A 19,499-nucleotide genomic window follows, 5' to 3' on the forward strand; every position below is an offset into this window, starting at 1 on the left:
GTACGGCGCATGCGCACAGACGCGCACTGGCGGTTCGGAGGAGAACCAGATCGACCTGCGAGCGCAAAGCGTCTAGCTGCCGGTGCAAGATCATTTTCTGTTTAATTCTGAGCGGAATGTAAGATGTTTTCTTTGTTTTACGCAATCACTTGCGTCGTGCGCGCAAATTACGGATTTGAGAAAACAGACGCGTTTACTGTCAATCTGACATCTTCTGCTGACCACTAAAAGTGACTTGTTCTGGTTTAAGGTATGTTATCGCCTTCTTAAACAGTTACTACAATCGGGTCCAAATACGACTAATCCAATGTACTTTCTGAAGTTTTTAGTCTTTTTTTTTTTTTCAATGACGTCAAACTGCTAATCTAATCTGTAAGAGATTATTTCATTATATTGGTTTATTTGCCTATTTATTTCTGTTATTTGTCTGCATTTAATACTACACGTTTTCACATTCGTTTTTTTATTTATTATCGGGTTGTTGTGTTAAATTATATACCTTCTATTATTTATGCATTCATGCATTTATGTGTTTGTTTGTTTATGCGTTTACTGTTTTATCCTGTTTATTTGTTTTCTATATTCTCTTGATTTATATATGCATTTATTGATGCATTTGAAGTCACATTTAATCTGTATTCTATTATATATTTTTTATTAATGTATTTATCATTTTTAAGCATGCATTTATAGATTTACATTTATTAACTTGCATAAATGTACATAAAATACACATTTATTGGTGCATTGATTTATTATGCATTATTTCCCAAAGTAATTTGCCAGTTTCACGTGCTTTCAAATCTAATCTTTATTTGGTATTCTATTTTATTCTGTTCTATTCTACACTTAACCTTATATATCCTTATATATATACTGATAGTAAAACACATTAATGGAGTTCTTTTTAGATCAGAGAGATTATAACTGTCCATATTTGCTGTAATCATACAGCACCACAAACTAATCTAATGTAATCTCTGTTTTTTTTCCTCAGATTGAGCCCAAAGCAGCTGAAAACTGAACTAAGAGGACAGCTTTATGAAAACTCATCAAAAAAAAAAACATCATCTCTTTTATTAAGATCGACGAAGTGATCCATGTTTGTTCTTAGCCTGGACATGCAATCACATCAGAAATTGAAGTCTGTGGGCCTGGTTTGGAGTAAATACGGTCGCTCTGATGTGGTCTGAATTTATAAATCATCTCCTATGACCTACTGAGCCATGCTTTTCAGCCTCTCGCATTCCCAAGATGGCAAAAAGTGAACTTATTGAACTGCAGGACTTGACTCCTGATGACCGCATCGAGTTAGCGCCCCCTCTGTCCCGTGCAGGACCCACTCTTGAAAGGTGGAGCAAAGGGAAGGTGGTGCGGATGGTGGGGGAGCGTGTGCGTCTGGAGGACCCTGACTGGCTGACGTGTAAACCGGGATGGGGACACGACTTCCAGCCCTGCAGCCAGACGCAGCTCAGCTGGTGTGACCTCTGCGGGGAGTTCATCTGGGGCCTGTACCGCCAGAGCCTCCGCTGCACACGTGAGTCATTTATGTGTGCGATCGAGATAATCCAGACCATTTCCGCAGGGGGATCTGTCTTCTGCTGTGTAAATGCTTCTGTCAAGACAATCTGAGCTTCAGAGACCGTGAGACAATAGGAAAGGGATGTTTAGACAGTGCAATGGACAGTTTAGACCGTGTCTTTTGTTGGATAGAGATTGTGTGTGTGTGTGCTGTAAATACAAAGTCAAGAAATGTAAGAGGAAATTACAGAGCAAATCAGTCAATCATGTCATTAGTCAATGCATAATACAAAATAATAAATAAAGTAAAAAAGTTATTGTAACTTAAATAAAATAATTGGATGTTAAAAATACATGCAGCTGATTTTAATTTGGGCAAATAATGCAAAAAGAATAAGCAAATTAAATGTATTAAAAAAAAAAAAAATGTAAATGTGTAAATAAATGCATAATAAAAACTAATTAGATTTAATTGCTTAACTGTGTTTAATTGAATTTTTCATTTAAGAAAATAAATGTAAAAAATCTATGTGGAACTATGTGTAAAAAAAATATGTGCAACTGACAAATTTAAAATAAAGGATTTAAAATAGAAAACTGCCAATCAAATCAACGGGACACATTCAATATAGAAAATGAACATGAGTAGCAAACAGTAAATATATAATGCATAAACAAATGCACAACTGTATTAATATATAAATAAATGCCTTAGCAACCACCTAGAACAGCTTAGCAATTCCCTGGCAACCTCCCAGATGTCTCGACACTGTAACAATGAGATTTGCAATAACATACCCACATAATCTGCAAATCAAAAGCTAAAAATTTAGGTTTCTCTGTTTTTCTCTTTCTCTATTTACCTAAAACATCGTAATAGATATTCAAATTCATAAACGGCATTGTTTTTACACTTCGTGAGGCCTTGAGAACTGGTTTAGTCAAAACCAGACCACAGATGAATGACTTATTCATCAAATGAACACCACTCAGTCTGACCAGCAGGTGGCGCTGTGCATTCATTTATGAAGAATCACACTATTCTGGGCCATTTAAGCTTGAGCGCTCTAAGTTCCGTTTATTCCACCAAAAAAACATATAAAGTTCTGTGAATGGAGAACTGTATTTAAAGAGACAGTCACCCAAAAATGTGAATTCCGTCATCATTTACACACCCTCAAGTTTCAAGCCTATACCAGTTTCTTTCTTCTGTTGAACACAAAAGAAGATATTTTGAAGAATGTTGCCCACCAAACATTTGACGGTAGCCATTGACTTCCATAGTAGTTTTTTGCTCTCAATACAATAGAAGTCAATGGCTACCGGCAACAGTTTGATCACACACCTTCTTCAAAATAGCTTGATTTATATGTATTAGTGTTTTCAAGTTTGTGAATGAACGTTTTGTCTCTTCAGACTGTAATTACACTTGTCACTACCGCTGTCAGCCCTTCATTCAACTGGACTGCAGCTTGAACTGCGACGCCGTCAGCGAACAGCTAAACTGCTGCGAGGACACGATCGAGACGGACACTAATGTGGTGAGCGAACTACCCGAGAGGAGAGTTTACTAGTAAATGTAAATCAGAGACATGCACATGTGTTACATTAAACCCTAATGAAATTATTCCACCCTGTCATCTGTCGCTAGACGTAGATCTCAGCGCACCATATGCCATCAGTGCGGCTTTTATTACCATCCTACACACACAGTGACGTGTGCAATTTACAACAGCGCCACGGAGGACACAATAAAGCATCTGCTCACTTATTAACATTGCAAATGTAAATAAATACATGAACTGGCCTGATTTCCTAGATCGATTGATTTTTTTATTTATTTAAGCTTTCTGAAAATGTGGAAATTATTAACAATATAGAGTTGCATTGGATATTTGGTTTATAATGACTATTTAGATAATAATTGAGAGGTCTAATCACAGTGTGGATGTGTGACGGAGAGATCTGCCATTGATTTTCAGTGTAAGTGAGTGTTTGTTGAGTAATGATGTGAAAGTGATATGGGGGAGGACTGACAGCTGGCTGAATGAACTAATCAGCTCAACAATGGAGCTCTTACCTAATTACAAATGTGCAAATCATCTTAAACTCTCATTTGGCCATGCAGCATTTGAGTGATGGTCTTTCTTATCATGGCACATGGATATATGAAACATTTATACGTATTAGGGGTGTAACGGTTCACAAAATTCACGGTTCGGTTCGATACGATACACTGATGTCACGGTTCGGTTCGGTTCGGTTCGGTTCGATACGTTTTAGATACAGCAAAATGTAAAAACATCTCAACTTTTCAGAATGCCGCAAGCGCACCGTGGGTCATGTGACAAGAACCAACCAATCAGCTTCATCCTTTCCCGTAACAACGTTGAGAGCTCAGCCAAGATGAAGGAACAGCTGATCATAGTTGTATATGGATTGCAATTTTGAAATAAATTCAGTAGCAGAGCTACTGCAAGCGATTTTTAGAGCTGCAAATCCATTTATCCTTCGCTGAAATTTCCGCGTCTCATGGAGAGAGCACGTCATTGTTGCTTAGCAAAGACAGACGCCTCATGAGCGCTTCTGCCCGAGCGCTTTGGAAAGGAGGAGAAAGACGCGCTTAGCGTTTTCCATGCGTTTTTAGGAGCGATATGTGAACGGCCCCTAAGGCGCTCGCTCACTCAGCACGCGCTGAAGGCTCGTTGCAAAATGTCTAATGCATTTAACCAGTAGCGGTTTTAGGCACGGGCGAACCGGGCAGCCGCCCGGGGCGTCATTTTTTCGGGACACATTGGGGGCGGCAGCACGAGTAGATAAACAAAAAATCCTCTGTGTCGCGAAGCGGTTTTTCGTCATTTATATAATTTCACTGTGTGTGGAATTGGCAAATTGGCGCTCCCTGCAGCTGCTGGCGCCCCTGCTTGCTGAAAATATCCACTGAAGCGTTGTGTTGTGAGAGAAGTGTAAGGGAGTGGGGCGAGAGGCGCCTGCGACCTTTCACCTCTGGGTCTCTCTCAAATGGAACGGGCAGGGCGGGGGTGGACGGGGACGGGGGATCCACACTAGTAATATAATTAATAATAGGCTAAAGTCAGTCACACACCTCGACTTTCTTCCAAATAACGCATTTCATTCATAATGTTATAATACAGGCCTATAGTTCCTGCAAATGAAACTAGGTAATACAAAACGATTATGCGGTCATCAAGGTGAATTGGTTTAGTCCTGACTTCTGGTCCTGAGTGACAGTTGGGGGGATGGGAAATCTGTTGATTGTCGAGTGCCAAATAAACAGAGATGGAGAAGAAAAGGTCAAAGCCAGGTGCCCAATTTCGGAAAAGAAGAAGAGGAGAAACGAGCAAAAGATAAAGGTATGCAACTATTGTCTCTGTATGATTACAGTATCCATTTCATGAATGAAGGGCTAATGTTAATTGATGGTGGGTATAACGTAACTCTTTGTTAGCATTTTTGCTATGATGCTTTAAAAGTGTGTCATGCGTATAATTTGAGGCAGTAACCTAATGGCACCTCCATGAAAAGTTAGATTGATATACAAATTTTGGCTGAAAAATATCCTGAAACCCAAAAAGTTTTTGTTTTTGCCTATACATATAATTTAAAGTCATTTTATTTTTTAAACAACTGAGTCCCAGTGACCATAGCATAACGTGAATAAAATATAATTTTTCAATGTTTTTGTTTTACTATTTGTTTCTATGCTCTAAAAAATGTGATGACATGGGGGGAAAAATGAAATAAATAAATGTTGTTTTTTTTTCGGGTCTAGGAGGATATAGCGTGTAATGACAGACATTTAGTGTGTAAGAGCATGTTTATGTAACCCTTCTATTATGTTTTGAGTCAATTTGACCCTAGGCTGTTTTAGCTTTATAAAACATTATCCTATGGTCTTTTGATTTCAAATGCAGTTAAATTGCAATTTCAGGGGCACTTCTAAAATATTTTGGAGCATCCTCTACCACTGGTCAGGATGAGCCAACCACCTCCTCCGCTACAAATATGTCTCCACAAATATCTGATATTGAGGATGAAGACCTCTTTGCCTCTACTTCTACCCAGCATGAGCTTTCAGGTGTGCATATCGTGTGTGTGTATGTGTGTGTGTGTGTGGGGGCTACAAGACAACTGCAATTTAATGTAATTTTAATATTTCTGATAATTTATGAGTAGGACTGTGTTTTTTCACTGCTATGTGTTTTGAGTAATATGCCAATATGCTGTCTGATAGAAATGCCTGGAGCTGAACCCCCACTGAGCCCCACTGGCTCACATCTGACTGACAGGATTCGGACTGAGCTGGTTCACAGAGGACCAAGTAAAGTGCCACCTGGCTTTGTTTTCCGTAGGAATGAGAGTAATGTGAGAAGTTGCCACCACTAATATTTTAAGAAGACATTAGTAAGTGGTGAAAAGATGGCAAGAAGTTGGCTGATTTCTTCAATTAAGAACAACAGCCTCTTTTGCTTCTGCTGTAAATTGTTTTCCAAGAGGAACATCAATTTAACAAGTGCAGGAATGGCAAATTGGAAACATGCATGCAATGATATCACATCATATGAAAACAGTTGTTATAATAAAATATTGCTGTTTGTGCAGAACTTTGTTTGCTATTTTTTGTGTGTGTGTGGGGGGGGGGGGGGGGGGGGGCGCTCGAAAGGGGTCTCGCCCAGGGTGTATTTCAATGTAGAACCGCCACTGCATTTAACAGACCAGAAATATAAGATCCTAAAATAACCAACAGGTCTGGTGTTTGGGTTGGATTCCCTGTAAGCTATAGTGTCTAAATGCTGCAGGGATAGTTTGCTGCGTGCATGTTTCTCCTTTTTTTCGTCTTTTCCCAGATAGTACTGACGCATATATCCCAGATATTTCCGCTGGTGTTTTTTTTTTTTTTTTTGTAATCCCGCTGGTGTACCCTGTCATGTTGCAGATGCGACATACCGTTGTTTTTTTATCCACCACTCTCTTGCCATCACCATTATAGCTTAAAGGGAATCCAAAGTGCACCCAAACACCAGACCTGTTGGTTATTGGGGGATCTTCTCATTTCTAGTCTGTTAAACGCATTGGCGATTTTGCAACGAGCCTTCAGCGTGTACTGAGTGAGCGAGCGCCTGCTGAGTAGCCTAACATAAACATATCTTATAAGATGGTGTTTTTTTCTTCTTCGGGAGTGTCAGGGGCGTTGCCTGTTACGTTGTTTGGGTTATTGGGCTACCTTGTTGAACGCATATCATTATATTTCTTTCTCTCTCTTTTTTTTTTTTTTTTTCCAAATATAATTAATTACTCCAACGAACCGTTCGGTATACATAATGCGTACCGCGTACCGAACCGAAAGCGTCGTACCGAACGGTTCAATACGAATACGCGTATCGTTACACCCCTAATACGTATATAATATCCTGCTGAAATCCAGCAGTTCTTTTGTCCACATGTTGTTTGCAGCCCATCTTTTTGTGTCATACCAATGATTATATGCTATTATTACTATTATTATATACATTTAATTAAGCATACGTTTAAAATACTTTTTATTTACAAGTATAAGTGTATTATTTAATGTATGTGTTGTATTTTATATATAACAAATATGTAATTTTATGCAAATATTATATAATTACATGTAGATTATATTTTTTATTTTCAGCTGTAGAGATTTATATTGTTATTGCACAGATTTTCTTTCATACCAAATGTTTGTTAATTGGAAATATTGGATGAACATAATAATAATTTATATTTAAAATACATTTATACTAATATTTGCTATTATAAATATAGCATTTCAAAGAAATGTTATATATTTGTATAGCAAATATTACTATAATATTATTATATATTAATGTATTTTTAGATTAATTATATTTTTATTCGCCCACTGTAGTGATGTACATTGTTTGTTGCACTTTGTCATATTAAATGTTTGGATTTGAATTGATAATATTGTAGAAAATAATACTTCTAATAATACTTTTTATTAATAATATTACTAATATACATTTATATAATAATATAATATACATACTAATATACATTCCTAAAACAAATGTATGCTACTACTATTTACTATAAATGTACTATTTAAAATAAATGTTATATTTTTCAATGTAGCATACAATTATTATATTATTTTCATGTATCAAATTTCTAATATTGGATATAATCATAATTATTATTATTTAAAATATATTTATACTATTATTGCTATTATCAACATACTATTTTAAATGCATTATATTTTATATGTAATTTTTGTAACAGTAATTATATTAAGATGTCATTATACTTTTATTGGTTAGAAATAAAATATTACCTATGTTTAAATTATGTTTTAAACCGCAATCTGTTTGCCATTGTTTCTGTGGGGGCGTGTCAGGACTGGATGGAGGAGGGGCCCGTGTGCAAGGGGGCGGAGCATAGCGGAAGGGTGGGGTAGAACGCGCGTAAACGGTTGCACCCTGATTGCACGAGGTCGGTCAGACTCAGACAGCCGCATCAACATCATCCTCCTCCTTACACGCTGCTGAAACTCTTCCACGGTCCCGTTCCGGTTGCTTTCGGTGTGATAATGACGGACTGCGAGTTGTTCGAGATGACGTGGGGCAGCAGCGGGAGCAGCGGGAGCAGCGGATACTGCAGCCAGAGCGACTCCGAGCACGAGCACGAGCTCGAGCAATTCTACACCGCGCGCACGTCATTTAGAAAGACCAAAAAACGCAAGGAAAAAGTAAGACAGTAGTTAATGGTCATTAATTAATGTACCTTTGTTTTTTTTTGACGTTTTTGGGCGGCTTTGTGACTTTATAGTCCAGTTTGAACAGGAGAAAAACTGAACTAACGGATATATTGCGATTCAGTGTGCCAACAATGCGCGTGCGTGTTTATTTTAAATGATGCTTAAATCAACTCCCAATAATTTTCAGTATTGTAAACAATTATTTAAAAGTATAATCATCAGTTTTAATCAAATTATATATATATTTTTTTCAAATATTTGAATTCTTGTATTATATTTTAGATATTTATTAGACGTGTGTGTGTGTGTGTGTGTGTTGGGGGGGGGGTTCCTCTTCAAATGATCTCATGCTGAGTAGTTCTTTATGATTAACCAATCCAAGCATCACTGCTTTCTTGTTATGTCTCTTTATAGCAGTTAATCGGTTTAAAGACTTGAATCGTAATATACAAGATACAAGTGGACCAGGTTTGTTTTCATTCATGTGACGTCACTGAAACACACTGTGTAATAATCTAATGGTGCAATGCATTAAATTGTACATTATTGGAGGACTTTTTCTTTTGCATTCATGATTTATAAACAATACAATATTTTTTTTAATATGCATTCATTTTTAGATTAGAATATAATATTTATTTGTTAAATATTAAGTGTTTATTATATACTTATTTAATAGCTACTTAAATTTATATTTAATTATTTCAATTTATATGGTACTTTTCACAATACAGTAAAAAAAGGAATATGTATTGTGAAACAGAATTAAATAGCACCATATGAATTAAACTTAAAATAATTTAATAATAATTAGTTAATTAGTACTCACATTTAATATAATAAATACTTTATAAATAAATCTCAAATATAGGAAACATTTTTTCTCCACAAATTTAATTCAAGTTTATGTTAATGGACTAACTGAAAGTCTGTGAATTATTCAGAAGCATCTAGAGTCGACGTGTGTGTGTGTGTATGAGTGTGTGTGTGTGTAACAGAATGTGTGTGTCACTTCCTGTCTGCTATTTCTGGATGAGGGATGGTTGTTTTCTCTGTGAATTGTGGGTAAAGGAATCCAGCTGGATCTGAAAGCCAATTTCAGACCCACTTTATGCCTCAGCCTGCGATTGTTCTGCTGTACAAACACAACCAGATATTGCAGTTCAACACAGTTGCATAAAAGTCAGACATTTATGTCAGAGTTCTTCAAAATCTGATCCTTAATGTTTGTATCTCAGGAAAACTGAGTTTAGGACTATGTTTTCCCACATGTTCTCTGTTTGTTATATCTTGAGGAGTGCATCAGCCGATCTGAGTCTGTCTTGAGGTTTCTTCTCCTCTCTCTTGTGCTCATGTGATGTGTCACACACTGTCCTGTCCTCTTGTCCTGCAGGATGAGCTAGTGGACTGGAGAAAACCAGAGCTGTCTGTCAGTGAAGTACAACAGAAAGTGAAAGAATACAACGCTCAGGTCAACAGCAACCTCTACATGGTCTTGGTAAGGAAACCTGTCAGTCTAAAAAAAAAAAAGTAAATATATTATACTGTTTTTTGTCATGGACTCCAGAACTCTTGAGTATGGCACACCATACTTGGCCACGTCACATAACTTACATTCAAACCTGTGATATATTATCAAAATTATATTTATTTATTCTAACAAATAAAATTAGATGAATATGTTTATTTACATGTAATAATATTAATTTAGAAATTGTTATATTATATAAAAATGTATCTATTATATAATCTATTAGTTTATATAATAACAAAATGTATAAAATAGAATTGATTAAAATGTGATATTAATTATATCCTTATATATATATATATTTTTTTTTTTCTTATGTAAATGCATTATTATTTAAGATTAAATAGGTATTACCTAATTATTATTTAAGAGCAAATATAAGTAAATTAATTAGATTTTTTTATTTTATTTAACTATCGAGTAATTATGTGATATATAAAGTACTGTTTTTTATAAAAAATGTTTAAAAAATATTAATACATTATTTACATAATACATCATTTATAAATTCATAAAAATATTTATTCAGTGGTTTTTGCACCACAATAAAAAAATACATAATTTATTATACATTATGTCATATATATATATATATATATATATATATATATATATATATATATATATATATATATATATATATATATATATATATATATATATACACACACATAAATACATATAGTTTTTTTTTTTGTCTTTTTATTATAATAACTAACTTTAATAAAACATAATTATAAAACATAAGTGCAATAATATAAATGTATAAAATATTATATTATGTATATTTATTTGTGGTGTTTACCACAAGTATCACATTTCAGAGTGTAACTGTAAATGTTTTCTGGTCCTCTCCGTCAGAACCGTGATGGATCTTACACTGGCTTCATAAAGGTCCAGTTTAAGCTGGCCCGGCCCGTATCTCTCCCTCCTCCACAGATCACGTCCTCCTCCTCGGGACGAGAACACAAAGCACTGAAGCGTCGCACCTCATTCTACCTGCCCAGAGACACGGTCAAACACCTGCACGTCAGCTCCAGCACACGGGCCAAAGAGGTCATCCAGGCACTGCTGAAGAAATTCACCGTGGTGGACAATCCGGCCAAGTTCTCCCTGTTTGAACGCAGCGAGCGACAGAACCAAGGTGTGCTGAACTCACCGTTCCTAGTTTTCCACATCTATTCTTATAATAAACAATAAATATCATGTTGTCTTTCTCTTTTTTAGTGTACCTAAGGAAGTTAGCAGATGATGAGCGTCCGCTTTTCCTGCGTCTGTGTGCTGGACCCAACGAGAAAGTCCTCAGTTTAGTCCTTAAAGAGAATGAAACCGGGGAAGTCAATGTGAGTAAACAATCTTCTGAGAGGAACTCACTATCATTACGTGTTTAAATCCACACACATTTGAGGAATGACCAGCATGTTGTTTCTTCTGGCAGTGGGATGCGTTCAGTTTTCCTGAACTTCAGAACTTCCTGCGCATCCTGCAGCGTGAGGAGGAGGATCACGTGCGGCAGATCGTGCGGCGCTACACTGTGGCCAGAGACAAGATGAAAGAGGCTCTGAAGAACGTCAGCACGCCGGGCTGAAGGAAGCATGCTGAGGACGCTCATACACGGCTTATTACTGTCTGAATCCAGAGAGTGTGTGGAAGAGCCCTTTGTCCTGCAGTGGACATGAGGAGGGTTGTAAGCGCAGTGAGAGAGAGGATTAGCGTGTGTTTAATGGTGACTGGTGAGCGTGAGAGGACTGTGATGTTACACTAGAAGAAGTGCTGCAGTCGTATCTGTAGATCCAGCTGTGGAGTGACGTCGTTCCAGTGTGAGCCCTATTTTCAGCCTTGTAATAGGGAAAAAAAAAGGGGTTATTTTTTTTTTCCTGTATTAAAATTACAATATTTAGTGATGCAGTACTTGTCAGATATTGAAGCTCCCATGTATATATTGAATATTTATCAATGAAATGAAATGAAATAAAATATTTTTCCCTTTTATTTGTTGTTGTTGTTGTTGTTGTTTCCAAGAACCATGAAATTATATACATTTAATTAAAGCTGCAGTAGGTAACTTTTGTAAAAATATATTTTTTACATATTTGTTAAACCTGTCATTATGTCCTGACAGTAGAATATGAGACAGATAATCAAGCTCCTCTGGCTCCTCCCAGTGATCCTATTGCCATTTGCAGAAATACGTCGCTCCTGGTATAAAATAACCAATCAGAGCTGCGCTCCGTAACTTTGTTCGTGTTCAAAATGTAGAAAAATTTATATAATAAGCGAGTACACCATGAATCCATTTTCCAAACCGTGTTTTTAGCTTGTCCTGAATCACTAGGGTGCACCTATAATAAGTGTTTATATTCGGACTATTTTAGATTGTTTCGGGGATACCGCGGCGGAGTAACCCAGTACCTTTGTGATTCTTCATAGACATAAACAGAGAGAAGTAGTTCCGGCTACGATGTTCTTCCGCAAGACGCAAGCAGTTCTGTTTATTAACCGCTAGAGCGTCAAAAGTTACCTACCGCAGCTTTAATTACATTTAATAGTAATTACAAAACTTTAAGCATGGAAAGTAGCACTTTTGTTACATTGATAGAAAGGGAAATCATTTAGTTTTCAAGAAATTTTCTATTTGAAAAAATGTCTGCCATTGAATACTTCACAGTGCGACAATGTAATTAAAAAAGCAGTATTTTTTTGATAAAAATTATTTGTGTTAAATTATTTTGTAACTGATATGCCCAACCATTTTTAATTATTTCTTACTTTATTCTGACTTTTAAAAAATTCCATCAGTGTTGTAATTCCAAAGTTGGGTGCTTATCATACAGAAAAATAGACGGTTTCAAAAAATAGCTTTAAAAAATAGATATACAGCGACACAAAAAAAAAAAAAAAAAAAAAAAAACGACAATAATAAATCAAATTTGACAAAAAAGACTTTTATTTTAGCCATTGTCCTCACCGGAGTGCTGCCACGTAATTTCCGGTTTCAGCCGGATGAACAGCTGAGCGTGTCTTGATTCTCTGATCTGCGGCGGTTCGTCTGTGAGTGGCTTTACACACTCAATAAATCAGTTTACACCGGCGTTAATTCGCACTATTTCCGCTGCTCTGCTTCATTTAACATCAGACACTTCGTTCAAGTAAGCGTCATCATTATAAATATGAATAACTGTATGTTACAGACACAAACGTTGTAGGACATTATGATGATGTTAGCCATATTAGCATAAAAGCTACATCAATTTATTATTTACTATTAGAAAACAAAGTAATTCAGCGGAGTATTTTTAAATAGTAACAAAACTATTTTTATTAATTTACTAAATTATTTGGTTGTCAAACACAATCAAGATCACTACATGTGCTATATGTTAATGATGAGGTGAAAATATGTTATATAAAATATTATTAGTGTCTAGAACCTAAATCAACTTTTGATGTATTTAACTTTAATTATATGTTTTAGTGGGAAAGCAGAGATCCCAGGTTTCCTGTGTCATAAAGAGTAGCCATATTTCATCCTGAAGGACATTATCAGATCAGTTATGTCAATATTTAACACTATGAGTACAGTAACAGTTGATTGTTTCTTCTTCCAGAGCTGTACGATTGTGACCCGAGCAGGAGGAGAATGTTCTGCAGCCCATGATGGGTGGCAGCGGGTCTAAAGGTAAAGGCTACTGGCCGTTTTCAGGTTCGGGTGGCGGAGATGAACCTGCTAAAGAAGGCCAAGAGCAGAGCCTGTCCCGGGTGCGGAGCATCCGAAACGCGACGCCTTTCGTGTTTACCAGGAGGAGGTAAATATAACCACAGCTCCTGGCATGTGACTTCATTTCAGACAGCATGACTGGACCAGTGTGCCAGGTACACTGGCATCAAGAAACGGATGATACAACAACAGACGTAATTGAGTTTCACTGCAGATTTGGAAAGTAACGTTTTCAAACTGTTGACAGTCATCGAGGAAATTTGGTGTTAAGTAAATAAATAAAGTACACTATGATACAATATTGCAAAATAAACCTTGACAGGGTGATCTGGTTTACATAACTCCTCTTATTTGTAAATCTTTAACCTGTTAACTGCCACTGGGCCCCTCAGTGGGCCCCCTACATTTACTTCACTATATTACAACTAAATCTAATCTAATCATGACAAACTATATATCGTTGGAAAGGTCTAAGACTCCTAAATAGATATTTTACCCATCTTTTTTGTTAAAAATTATGTAGGAAAAGAAATAGAATAATTTAAGGCAAGAGTGCACTTCAAAAACCTAGATCATAACAGGAATTCTGACCTTTGTCAAAAAAAAAGTTTCATTTATTGCCTTTTTCTCTATCACACTTTAAAAATTCATAAATAATTATAAATCACTTGAAAACTTAAAATCTTCAAAATCTTTGAAACCCATTTTAAATTAAAAAATTTCATTACCATGAAAATGATACATCAAAATCATGTTATAAATTTGTTTTCAGTGATGAATTATAAAAATGTAGGTTTGGATCATGCCCTTTCAAGTCTATATTCAAAAATGTGAGTGACAGTTTTAAATATAATTAAGAAAATACTGACTTTTTTTATTAGAGGTCAACCGATTTGTTTAAGTGTCAAACATTTATGCAAAACAATAAAAATAAATAAATATTTTTTCTGAATCTTTAATTTGTATTACATATTATCTGTAAAAATTAAAATGAAGCGACCTAGTAATGAAACATGCATTTATATGCAAAATTGTAACACTTTAGAGTAATGGTCTATTAGTTAATGTTAGTTAACTACTTTAGTTAACATGATCTAAGCAAGAACAATCCTTCTACAGCATTTATTAATGATGGCTCATTGATGTTAATTTCAACATTTACTAATGCATTATTCAAATCAAAAGTTATGCTTCTTTACATTAGTTAATTCACTGTGAATTAGCATGAACTAACAATGAATAACTGTATTTACATGAACTAACATTAACAAAGTAATGTCTTGTTCAATGTTTGTTCATTTTAATTAACGAATTAACTAACATTAACTAATGGACCATTATTCTAATGTGTTACCTGCAAAATATTTACTATGCAAGAAATTATATACATTTCTTTATATAAGCATTCTATGCAAACCTCTTTAGCATGTTTATATAAAAAATTATGGAAAATCTGCGCAGTGGAATGCAAAAAATGACCAAGAGCAATAACAATAGCAACAAATCTAATGCTTTAATTACTGTTCCCCTTCTATGCAACACTATAATTCTAACAATAACAGCAATGAACAACGACATAGTTGGAATCACTGTCAGGAAAAGGTTTTTTTTTTTCTAGCTTAAGAACAATTAAAAGCAGGAGCAGCATTAATTACACAGAGCCGTTGTTCACTAACAAGCTGCGCAAAAACACATTCATATTTTGCACATGTTTTGCGCAGCTTGTTAGTGAACAGCGACTCTGTGTAGTAAATGCTGCTTCGTGTGAAAGCACACAGGTGATGGAGATTTACCACTGATTACAGAACCGGCTTTAATTACAAGATAAGCATTAAATGTTGCATCCGATTTATCGTGCAGCTCTAGAGTCGATCCTGAACCATTTAAAGGTGCAGATAACAAAACCGCAGCATTCGATTATAATGAAGTGTTATTGTGCATTAGTGTGTATGTTAAATTAGTTATCGTTGTTGGTGTGAACAGGTCTTAAGACTCATGAAAAGGTATTAAACATTGCTTATCTATGTTTTCTAACTTCAATCCATGTTTTAAAGCTCTATGTACTTCGATGAGGACGGCGACCTTGCGCACGAGTTTTACGAAGAAACCGTAATAACAAAAAATGGCCGCAAGAAAGCCAAACTTAAACGAATCTACAAGAATCTCATACCTCAGGTGAGTCAGCATCATAGTGTTTTGTGAACATTTGCTGCATGATTTAATCGTTAAATTATTACGATAAACAATTTATTGCGAATTTTTCCATAGGGAGTCATCAGATTGGATCACCCTTGTATCCACGTTGATTTTCCGGTAGTCATCTGTGAAGTTTGATGCCATCGGTGACCTCATGAGAAGAATCCGTCCCTCCTCATTTTACTCCCACCCGCTGGATCCCGTACACGCTTGCTGTGTAGCGCCCCTTGTGTTTGGGAGGGCTTGATGAGTGTACGGGGAATCCCGGCAGACGAGCTGAAAGATGCTCCGGCTGTGTGACTGAGAAGAGGCTGCGGTCTGACAATGATGTCTGACTCTTTTTGTTTTCTCGTAATCATCCACATGAAGACTATTATGGGCTGTACGGCCAAGACACTAAGTGTGATTTGTGTCCGACAGTATGTTTGTTTGTTTGTATGTGACCATAGAAATAGAGAATATTTAGCAATGTTTGACTTTTATCAGGAGCACGTCATGAAGGACTCTTGAGGACCTTCTAGAACATTCTGTTTAGAATTTTGAAGAAGCCCTTTGAAAGAACAGGTTGCATTTGAACGCTTTAATTGACGGGCATTGTGTAACAAGCAGAGCGTCGCAGATCATCAAGATGCGATGTTCATAGATGTAACACATTTAGGGACGGTACAAAAGTGAGTAAAACTACAGCCTGAATTTTGCATGTAGTTCCTATAGAACTGATTCTGCTTTCTTTTCAGCCTGTTAGAGAGAATGAATGGCTGTTTACTATGCTGTGATTTGTTTATATGCTGATTGGATGATAGAATTGCTGCCGCCCCTTGATTGAATGGTTAAGGCACTGACTGACACAGTGCTGCCAGTCACTGTGAGAAGCCCCGCCCCCTCACTGTTGTGGCAGTCTTTATTTATTACAGTTTTAATGACCAGATGGCATTAAAGACAATACCATATATCAATGCACATCAAACTCTTTGTCTATTCATTCGGTTTTAAAACCTAAGAATATTAAGTGAGAATTAATGTAGGTGAACCTAATTCTAGTGCAATTAATCGAGGTGATATTAATATATTCATTGCCTAAAATTGTATACAAATTATTCCTACTATTGAATATTCCATAAAATGTGGTGCATAGGAAGTGACATCATTTGGACCCTTTTGCAGCTTGATTTAAATGTAGTTTAACTTATTGCATTTTTGATGTTTTTATCAGCTGTTTGGAATCATTTTGGTGGCACCTATTCAATGCAGAGGAACCATTGGCGAACAAGTGATGTAATCCTAAATGAAGCCAAATTATTATTTTTTTTTTTCAGATGAAAAAATAGTAACTACATTTTTTTTGATGGTCTAAGAATGAGTACATTTCAAACAGTTTTTCAATTTTGGGTGAACTGTTACTTTAAATTATCACCCTAGAAAGTAAATAAGGCCTAAGGTGAGTTAATGTTGTTTTAAGGTCCTGAAACCAGTATTTATAGTGTTTCTCAATGATCAGTTTTATCGTGTTTCATACTTCGCCTGTTAGACAACTTCTAACACTTAAAGCTATTTAATCTCTCCAGCAGTCGCCCGTCTTTTCCTCCTGCAGTCTGTTTTTCCCCCCCGTCCTCTAGTCGAACTCTATTGTTTTTTTCCACAAGACTGAACTCAATCTTTGCTTCATTTCCTTCATGCTCCCATCCACAAACAAAATGGTATGTTAACTCTGCTCGAGGGAACTTTATCGTCACAAAGACCGTTTTCCAGCAATGCAAATCACTGAACTGAACAAAGACACTGGCAGAAACTCAGGAAAATCATGTGGACCTGAGGGTAGACTAATTTATAGGATTGCAAAATCACGCCTCACTATTATTGCTTAGAGATTTTAACAAACAGCTAACACTAAAGACCCGTTCAAACCAAGGAGATGATAACTTAAGTTTTAATAATTATTCTGAAATCTACCAAAACGATAACGGAGGAACTTTTTCCCCATGTTTATGAATGATAAAAACTAACGGCAAATAAAGTAACCATGTTTTCACCCTCGAAGCATCCTAGGACTTTCCTCTTTCAGAATAATCCAATCGGAGTTATATAAAAAAATTATCCTTGCTCTTCCAAGCCTTTTAATGTGGTAAGTGGGTGTTTGTTGTCAACAGTTCAGAAGAAAAGTTAAATAAAGTGCGTGCATCTGTAATAAAACAGCCCTCACATGGCTCCAGGGGGGTGAATAAAGGCCCCATGTACAGAATTCATGCAGTTTTGTAAGCTACACATCCAGATTTCAAATGTTTCTTAGGTCTATAGCCTAGTTTTTGTTGTAAAGGGGCCGTGTAAAGTGTACCACCACCATTTGTGCTACAAACATTAATGATTTATCAAATAATTTGGCTTGTTTTAATTAAGAGGTTTTCAGAGGATTAAATGAGCAAATATTTCCCATCTTAGAAACTTGGGATTTGTTGACTCTGGCCAGAACAGCCACCTAGCAAACACTCAGAACAGGCTAGTTACCACATAGCGTTGTGCTAATAACAACTCCGAACACTTCAGCAAGCAAATAACATGTTTAACACTTTCTTCAACTATATTTTCACTGCTGTATTGGATCTACATTCCATATCCATGATTCCATCTTTAAGGAGCCACGGTCTCACAACCATATTCCCAGTATTCCCAGTTGCGATGTTTATTTGATTGATCTTCTGAAGATTAGCTGTGATTTCCATTAAAAAAATGAGCTGTGATGGCTTTTAGTTGCTGTGTCTGGAGACTCGTAATCTCTATCATATGAGCTTCTCAAACTACTTAAAGGGGGGGTGAAATGCTATTTCATGCATACTGAGTTTTTTACACTGTTAAAGAGTTGGATTCCCATGCTAAACATGGACAAAGTTTAAAAAATTAAGTGTTTGAAGGAGTATTTCTGTTCCAAAAAAACCTCTTCAGGTTTGTCACAAGTTTCGGAAAGTTTTTTTCGAGTATGGCTCTGTGTGACGTTAGATGGAGCGGAATTTCCTTATATGGGTCCTGACGCACTTCTGCCGGAAGAGCGCGCGCTCCCGTATAGCAGAGCACTGAGAGCACAACAGACTTCACTGATCAGAGCGAGAGCGTCGCGAAAAGTCACAAAAGGAGTGTGTTTTGGTTGCCAGGGCAAGACAACCCTGCACAGATTACAAAAAAAAAAAAAAAAAAACAGCATTAAGGGACCAGTGGATGGAGTTTATTTTTACAGAGCATCAACGGAGTTGTGCAAGTGTTTTTGTTTGTTCCCTGCATTTCGAAGATTTTTGTTTTACAAACAAGGCCCAGTTTTATGCCGGATTTGCACATCGTTTATTTCTTAAGGATGATGCAATCCCAACGAAAAAGGGTCACGATCATGTGTTGGAACCGCAGGCGGTGAGTAAAACTGCTTCAAATATCTCTGTGTTGTTAACTTAGCTATCAGCTTGTAAGCACATCAAGTAAACAACATGCAAGGTTGTCATCAAACTGCACTTTCCACATGTACAGCTTAAAAAAAAAAAGATGACAAAGTGTAACTTAGTCATTTTCCAAAACCGCTAAGCAAATATATACAGTTTCAGTACATACCACATAGCATACCGCCTTTGCTGATGCTGCTCTTGTTAAATTTCAGCCTCTGGATCTGATTCTGGATCATAAATAAACGGCTGAATCTGACTGTTAGCCATGGTTTGTTTTGGATGATGGTTTTTCCCTCACGGTAATGTCACGGTTCCCAAAGCTCTCAACGCAAAAGCCTACTCGTG

The 19,499-nt window shown here is 36.3% G+C and overlaps 2 protein-coding genes and 1 long non-coding RNA gene across 6 annotated transcripts; all 3 read left to right on the forward strand.

Annotated features, from left to right (window-relative positions):
• Positions 1 to 19: 19 nt before the first annotated feature.
• On the forward strand, positions 20 to 11,810 carry LOC127942401 (ras association domain-containing protein 1-like). 3 transcript variants are annotated; one of them, XM_052538097.1, is made up of 7 exons: positions 20 to 250; positions 998 to 1,537; positions 2,938 to 3,062; positions 9,681 to 9,785; positions 10,758 to 10,962; positions 11,046 to 11,161; positions 11,257 to 11,810. In XM_052538097.1, the coding sequence occupies exons 2-7, from the start codon at positions 1,255 to 1,257 to the stop codon at positions 11,404 to 11,406; spliced, it is 984 nt and encodes a 327-aa protein (XP_052394057.1). In that variant the 5' UTR covers positions 20 to 250; positions 998 to 1,254; the 3' UTR covers positions 11,407 to 11,810. The 3 variants fall into 3 exon arrangements, with proteins under 3 accessions (XP_052394057.1, XP_052394056.1, XP_052394058.1); XM_052538096.1 differs by having other exon boundaries at positions 24 to 250; positions 10,680 to 10,962; XM_052538098.1 differs by lacking the exons at positions 20 to 250; positions 998 to 1,537; positions 2,938 to 3,062 and adding an exon at positions 7,973 to 8,278 and having other exon boundaries at positions 10,680 to 10,962.
• On the forward strand, positions 4,658 to 6,146 carry LOC127942402 (uncharacterized). The gene is made up of 3 exons (XR_008149315.1): positions 4,658 to 4,895; positions 5,474 to 5,620; positions 5,777 to 6,146. It is a non-coding gene; the product is annotated as an uncharacterized LOC127942402 (long non-coding RNA).
• A 969-nt stretch (positions 11,811 to 12,779) lies between the features above and the next one.
• tusc2b (tumor suppressor 2, mitochondrial calcium regulator b) lies at positions 12,780 to 16,699 on the forward strand. 2 transcript variants are annotated; one of them, XM_052538114.1, is made up of 4 exons: positions 12,780 to 12,869; positions 13,427 to 13,624; positions 15,591 to 15,711; positions 15,805 to 16,699. In XM_052538114.1, the coding sequence occupies exons 2-4, from the start codon at positions 13,473 to 13,475 to the stop codon at positions 15,868 to 15,870; spliced, it is 339 nt and encodes a 112-aa protein (XP_052394074.1). In that variant the 5' UTR covers positions 12,780 to 12,869; positions 13,427 to 13,472; the 3' UTR covers positions 15,871 to 16,699. The 2 variants fall into 2 exon arrangements, with proteins under 2 accessions (XP_052394074.1, XP_052394073.1); XM_052538113.1 differs by having other exon boundaries at positions 12,799 to 12,967.
• Positions 16,700 to 19,499: the final 2,800 nt, after the last annotated feature.

The sequence above is a fragment of the Carassius gibelio genome, chromosome A22 (genome assembly GCF_023724105.1).
Source record: "Carassius gibelio isolate Cgi1373 ecotype wild population from Czech Republic chromosome A22, carGib1.2-hapl.c, whole genome shotgun sequence".
NCBI lineage: Eukaryota > Metazoa > Chordata > Actinopteri > Cypriniformes > Cyprinidae > Carassius > Carassius gibelio.